This window comes from Sinocyclocheilus anshuiensis, unplaced genomic scaffold (assembly GCF_001515605.1).
Source record: "Sinocyclocheilus anshuiensis isolate Anshui unplaced genomic scaffold, SAMN03320099.WGS_v1.1 scaffold1286, whole genome shotgun sequence".
Lineage (NCBI taxonomy): Eukaryota > Metazoa > Chordata > Actinopteri > Cypriniformes > Cyprinidae > Sinocyclocheilus > Sinocyclocheilus anshuiensis.
This window is the reverse complement of record NW_015554223.1, coordinates 386,521-393,830: the sequence shown is the minus strand read 5'-3', so window position 1 is coordinate 393,830 and position 7,310 is coordinate 386,521. Positions and strand designations below refer to the sequence as shown.

Sequence of the window (7,310 nt, the reverse complement as noted above, 5' to 3'; positions counted from 1 at the left end):
ACTCTCTGACCTCACTCCCTCACTCTCTCTCTCTCTCTCTCTCTCTCTCTCACACACACACACACATGCAGGGTGAGTAAATATATCCTCTATGCATTCAAAAAGCTCAGTCTCAGCATCTTCCGTGAAACATGTCATTCACAGAGAATTGTGGCTGGAAGGTTATAAAGTACAAGATGAATCGTTGTCACAGGGATTTGCACAGACACTAACTGGTGCAGGTCTGAAAGAAAGATGCAGTGTTATTGGAGTTACATAAATGGATGGAGGTTTGTGAGGAATAGAGAGATGTTATGTAAAAAGCTGGGGAAGGACAAAGGTTAATATATAGATAGGAAGAGAGAGAGAATGGGATTATATAACGGGATTAAGAAAGGAGAATTTATCAGTGGGTTGTAGTGTTGTATAAACAGGCACTAGAGTGACCAGAGCTGTCCTGACAATACCTCCCATCACACAAATGTACACATAAAAATATATTAACAATACATACAAAAACATATTTAAATATTTCCTGGATTCTTGATGTACATGTATTAAGCGGATTAATTTAAAATGTACACTGCACTGGTAGCTATATATTATTTAATTGAATTTAAATGAAGTAATTTATTTTTTATACGATTTATTTAATACAAATTATATATATATATATATATATATATATATATAATATAAACATTTATTATTTAATTGAATTTAAATTAATTTATTTCAGATTTTCTTACAAATTTTAGCATCAAAATAATTTATAAAAAATAAACATTTAAACATTTAAAGGTGACATATCATGAAAATCGGACTTTTCCAGGTTTTAAGTGCTATAATCAGGTGCATCTACCAACCAAGGAAACGTGAAAAAGATTAACCCAGTAACTTTCTTTTGGTAAACCTTTTTCTGCAAGCGTCTGAAAAAACGAGCGCATCTGATTTCGCTCCCTTGGTGACGTGGCAAAGGGATCTCATTATAATATTACCGCCCCTTAATCTGTAAGTTTCCATCCACGGCGCTGTCATTTGATTTCGCAAGTGACAACGGTATACCAGTTCTAACGCCATGGCGAAAGTTTAAGCAAAACATGCTAACTGTTCTGTCTTTGGCTGCACAGACGAGCACAGAACACTATTTAGAGTCCCAGCCTCAGAGGAGACAAGAGAGCAGTGGATTTATTGATTTATTTACTGTATATTGCTGCTGCCACACAGATCTAAAATAAACATGCAATTTATTTCCCAGCTGTTTACCTTCACAGACATAACCGACCGTTTTTGTAACTTGCGTGTTTTTAACGTAAACTTGTGTGTGAATGAGAACTTAGTTTTGTACTCGCATGCTATGACAGCCGCTTTCTGTCCGTGTGCGCTCAGAGAACCATATATCAGACGTTTAAACTAATATGGTTTAAAACGCATAATTTCAGCGTGATAAAAATGAAAATCAGAATCAAAACAGATGTTTTTAGCAGGTACTAGCTGTAATGGCACAGCTGTATTCTGGAAAAGGGGGCGGGGAGCAGCACCTCATTTGCATTTGAAGAGACAGGCACGAAAAACAGCGTGTTTCTGCTTCCACTCAAAATAGGCATTTTCAAAATGATGTAATAAATCAGGGGTGTCCAAACTCAGTCCTGGCTAAATATATATCGGTGATCCTGAAGAATTTAGCTCCAACCCCAATTAAATACACCTGAACCAGCTAATCAAGCTCTTACTAGGCATGCTAGAAACTTAAAGGCAGGTGTGTTGAGGCAAGTTGGAGCTAAACTCTGCAGGACACAGGCCCTCCAGGACCGAGTTTGGGCACCCCCGCAATAAATGATCTGTGGAGTATTTTGAGCTGAAACTTCACAGACACATTCTGGGGACACCAGAGACTTATATTACATATTGTAAAAAGGGGCATAATTTGTCTCCTTTAAATGACAATGACTTTGTATTTAATTTGTCCCATTTTTCGATAGCACCACTCAAGCTGCATGAACTCCACAAGTGTCAAATCTGATGTTCATGTTCTCCATGATGATTTGAGATGATCCAAAGAGCATCTTGTGCTTCACTGGAAGCAAGAACATATGACTGTCTGTACATAGAGTATATATCATCAATATCGTACATTTACTTATTTGATTAGTGCGGAATCTGGATTTTTTCTTATTCATTTTACATCTTAACATTTCTTTGTTTTAAACTTTTAATAATCTAATACCTTATTTCAGGTTTAAATTTGATTTCAGAGTGGGCTAATGTGTCCTGCTTGTCTTTCTGCAGGTATTATTACAACAAGAGAATTCTAAATAAAACTAAAGGAAAACGCTTCACCTACAAGTTTAATTTCAACAAGCTGGTCCTGGTCAACTACCCTTTCATTGATATGGGGTCTGCAGGTACAAAACGAGGACACACAAATCACATACATTTGTTTACATAATAAAATGCAAAACTCAATTAAGACCTCTACCTGTGTTTGTCTCTCCACAGGAGCGGCTGTTCCTCAAAGTGCTCCACCAGTGCCTACAGGTCCCCATTTCCGTTTCCCTCCATCCACTCCTTCAGACATGCAGGTGTCTGAAGTGCTGCGGTCCCCCAGCAGCGAGGAATTGCGCAGTCCGGGGATGTTCAGCGGCCGCCGCATCGCCCGTGGGTCTGTCTCTGACTGCAGCGATGGAACTTCTGTCAACTCTGAGATCGAAGATGGGAACGGAGGTGTGGCAGAGGAGAGAGTGACTGAAAGAGTGGCTGAGAGAGGTGGAGGAGGCAGCGGTTTCCGAGGTGCTGTTCACCCTCGTCTGTCTCACGAGGCTATGTTCAGGATGTACGGTGGACCGGGCGGTCACAGAGGTCATCGAGTGTCAGAGGTTGGCGGATACAGGGTTCATCCCGAGCCTCTCTCGCCATTCACCGTCTCGCCTCTGTCCGGTCCGGGAGGTCCAGGCCTGTTGGTGCCACCTCTCTCGCCGGCACTCTCCATGACCCCAGGCTCTCACCTGGCCTACACTCCCTCCCCTACCCTGTCGCCCATGCCTGGCTCCATCTTCTCCTTCAACCCAGAGGACATGCAGCGCTACCTGCAGGCTCACACCCAGAGCGTCTACAATTACCACCTGAGCCCTCGTGCCTTCTTTCATTACCCAAACATCATCGTTCCTCAGCCTCAGCGCCCCGACAAAGGCATGCCCGGACCCCAGGGCTGTGATCGTGGTCCTGTCGAGAGGCCTTCGGTGCTCAACAGCCATCACTCCATCCTCCCGCCACCTCACGCTCACCCTATTCACCATCACCTGGGGGAGGAACAGCAGCATTCTCCGTTCAAGTTCAAGCTCCAGCCTCCCCCATTGGGCCGAAAACAGCGTGACAGTCAGGGTCGACAGGCCTCGCTGTCCTCCACATCTACATCTGGTCTGGGTTCCTCGTTGTCGTTTGGGAGTGACCTCAGTTCAGCCAGCGGATCAGGACTGGTGTCCAACTCCTCCTCAACCGGCTCGCTAAACAGCGCCGGGTTGCCCAAGATTAAGGTAATCAGGAATTATGATCTATACAATCACATGCACAGTTATAATTGCTACTTGCTACCTGCTACTTAGAGTTTTTTTTTGTTTCATGTTCCTTGTTTTTTGTTTGTCGAGCTTGAGAAAAATTGGATGGTATGATTTCAGTCAGACTAAAGGCTGGAATGCATTATGCGACTTATAAAAAGTACTAGCCATAATACACTTGCTGACTTTGTAAACGGTTACAAAGAAAAACTGGGCATCATACAACAAACAACTGAGGATCACACACTGCAAGTCGTTCCAAACATAACAAAACAGTGTTTTAAAACTGGCTCAAAATATCAAACATGATGACATGTTTGATATTTGATATGAAAAAATCTGAGTATGTGCCCATGATACACTACGCAATTTTCTGTGAAATCTGTAAACTCTGACTGTCCAAAGTCTGGCCCTGACTTTCGGCAGCTAGCATTGATTCTCCATACTGCAAATCAGGGCAAAAATCTGGGCAGAATTCATGAAGTGTATTCCAGCATTAAAATGTTTACGCAAAACTTTTATAGTGTATGTAAATGTACTGAATGGTTGTTTACATCGACTCCAAATGTTCAACACTAAAAATGAAGCAATACATCTCTAATATTTCCTTGACAAGTCAGAAATTATTTAACTATCAAAATATTTTGAGGGCTTCATTGAACAGTGCCGAACATTCCATTAATCTATCCAAACTTTTTAGGGAATGACCTAAAAAAAAATCTGATTCAGACTAAAATGGTTTTATAAATAGTCACTGTTTTACTTTTGTGATGCTTAATTTTAACAGACCTAAAGTCAGAGTTCCCACAGTCCTAGAAAAACTAAAGATAGGTTATTTCAAAAGTGTCATTTCCAGGCCTGGAAAACTAATAGAAATACAATTTTACGCAGTCTAGTTGTAGTTATGCATAGTTTTAATTATTTATTTGCCTTGAAATTATGATCTGTAGTGCAAAAACAATTTTTTCAGTCATCACAAGCAACTGGAAAATTCATGGGAATTAGTCAGGAACTCTGCTTTGACACTACATGCACTCTTTCTCTCTATAGGTTGAGCCCATATCTGACATTGAATCAGAAGAGGAAGTCGAAGTGACTGACGTCAGTGATGAAGAAGCTGATGAAAGAGATGAAGAGTTTGATGTTTTCCCCTCTCACTACCATAAACACCGTCATCATCATCACCATAATCATTATCCACACAGCCAAAAGCACCAACAGCCCAATGGCACTGATGCCGCTCTCCACCCAGATGAGGACTTGGAGGAAGAGGTGTTCAAAGCCCCCGCCCCTCCACCCTTCTTCATCCCTCCCACCTCTTCCTCAGGTGATGGTCGCCGTGGTAACTCCGTTGTGAAGAGCGAACCCGTGGAGCCTGCGGACATGCAGCTGCCACAAACCAACTCCCAGTGCATCCCACTGAAGCTCCGGTTCAAACGGCGCTGGGATCAGGACCAGCACATGGAAGAGGCGGAGGACAAGAAAGTGAGAGGAGAAGAGAGGGGGAGAGAGAGGAACGGGATGGTGGAGGAGAGTGGGAGTGGGAGTGGGAGTGGGAGCGGAGAGGCAGAGAGCCCACCTCCTCTCGCTCATCACAGAGTTAGCACCGAGCTCCACCGAGCCACGGCACAGCTGTCACTGGAGAACAAGGAGTGCTGATACGCATCGACACACTTAGACAACTGCTGATACACAACTCTACAACTGCTGATGGACCCACACTCACACGTGACTTTTTAAATCAATGACTGCTGCTACTGACAACAGTAATACTGACACACTTAGACTAACCGACCCTTGCTTAATCGAATCCCGTTCCCCAGGCTACCCTCGTTCCCCTGCCGCCCTCAGCTTCAGATGAGGGGCTCTCCAGCACATGTTCCAGTACATCTCATTGTGACCGTTATGAAGAATGAGTTCACCCACGTGCCCCAGTGACCCTCAGGAGTCATGAACTTTGACCTTTGGCACTACAGAATATTTTATATTTTTAGAAGATAATTTTATTTTGCAAAGTGCCTGTGAGCTGTCCCTCAAAATCCCACAAAGAGAACTAGAGATGGGTGTCAGAAAGACTGGTTTGAAAGGTCTGGTTTGAGGGACTTGATCTTCTTCTCCAGCAGCCCAGCATTATTTTCCTCAGCAACAGACTGTGATCAGTCTGCGTGTGATGTGGTGGGATACAAATGCACAGAAAGTCACAAACAGACTCTGTTCTAAAACCAGCCTGGTCAGAAGTCCGAACCCTCAGGGACAAAATCCCTCAACACACACACACACACACACTCAGACATGACCCCTTTCTTATTCCTTGTATGAAGTGTCTGATTCGAGTTTGATTGTGTGTGTTTCGGAAATCTAGCTGTGTGTAAGTTCTCAGGAAATCTCCCTCCTTTCCTTTTCTATCCAAACCAGCTCACCTTAAAACTCTCGCGCTCTCTTCCGTTCTCTTTTTTTCCTCTGGGACCATACCTGAATCACTTTCATTCCATTGGGGACGTAATGACTCGGGCGTAACATGCTGTTCAGAGACCATACTCCTAAATCTCTTAAATGGCTAGTTCCTTAGTTGGTTAGTCTTTGAAATGACAGTCTGAAAGTAATACACATTAGGGAGTTTATAACAAGCTTCCCAAGTAAAGCAGACTTGACTTGACTTGACTTGTATAGTCAGTCCTTTAAGTGTGAACCAAACCAGCATCACACACACACGCACACAAACACACAAGCTTGTACAGTGATACTAGACCGCCTGGGGCTCAAAGTTTAACTATTTTGGTGCTTGATGTACCCTTTAGAACCAAGTGCTGATTCTTTGTCCTGATTAACTGTCCACAGTCCTTGGACCTCTATGAGATCTTACTATGGACTGGGGGAGGTGAAATAGCAGTTTCAATCCATAATCCCTAAAATTTAAATACTCATTTAAGAATAGAAAGACAGTAGAAGGCATGTGGCCAGAAGTTGCTCTCTTGCGCACACACACAGACACACATACACACACTCTGCCTCTTATGCCTTGTTTTAATAGCATGTCTGACAAGGAAAAACAAAAATCTTAAAAAAAGAACAGTATACACTCAATATACCTTTATATATTATGTGTTGCACATACTATAAACGGAAAGCATAGCATTAACAGATATATCAATTTCAGGGGGTTTGTATCAGATTTCGTTTTGAGGGGAAGGTTGACTCTTCACCTCAGGGATAATGTTGCTATTTGGGTAAGGGAGGAAAATGTTGCTTTTCTTGTCACGTTAATAAAAGGTAGGGTCAAGGAGCGAAAGAATAAATTGTACATAAGACTCTAACAAACCACGAGAGCTTTGCACCACAGATGATGTGGCACATAAGGTTCTTTAACCAGCACGCACCTCTTCAACATCCTGTTCTTACTGCCACAAAGTATGTGTGTGTGTGTGTGTGTGTGTGTGTGTGTGTGTGTGTGTGTGTGTGTGTGTGTGTGTGTGTTTTTGAGAGAGGCTGCAGGTCTCTGTGCATGTATGTAACACCACACCCAAGGCTGTAATTCTTTTGAAATCTTGCATCATGAACCTCAAACCTGTGTGCACTAAAGCCCTGTGGAAGTTGAGCACAGGACTTGAGACATCAACAGGGTGGCCAGTCGGACACTAGCCATGATATAATGGTTTTACAGTGTCGGGAAGGAGTTATATCATGGCTTAAGTGTCCCTAATACCTAAGATAATACATCAAACAAAACTGAACTGGCAACGGGTTACCTCCTCAAAGTTTTGGACTCTTTCTAGCTGC

General features: G+C 42.8%; 1 protein-coding gene across 1 annotated transcript in view; it reads left to right on the top strand.

Annotated features, from left to right (window-relative positions):
* The window catches only part of LOC107671192 (ETS domain-containing transcription factor ERF-like), a 49,035-nt gene extending 42,077 nt beyond the window's left edge, over positions 1-6,958 (top strand). Inside the window, exons 3-5 of the mRNA XM_016464079.1 lie at positions 2,269-2,384; positions 2,479-3,512; positions 4,584-6,958. Coding sequence (XP_016319565.1) covers positions 2,269-2,384; positions 2,479-3,512; positions 4,584-5,192 — 1,759 coding nt within the window. The 3' untranslated portion in view covers positions 5,193-6,958. The remainder of the gene's footprint in view (positions 1-2,268; positions 2,385-2,478; positions 3,513-4,583) is intronic.
* The last annotated feature ends 352 nt before the right edge of the window (positions 6,959-7,310 follow it).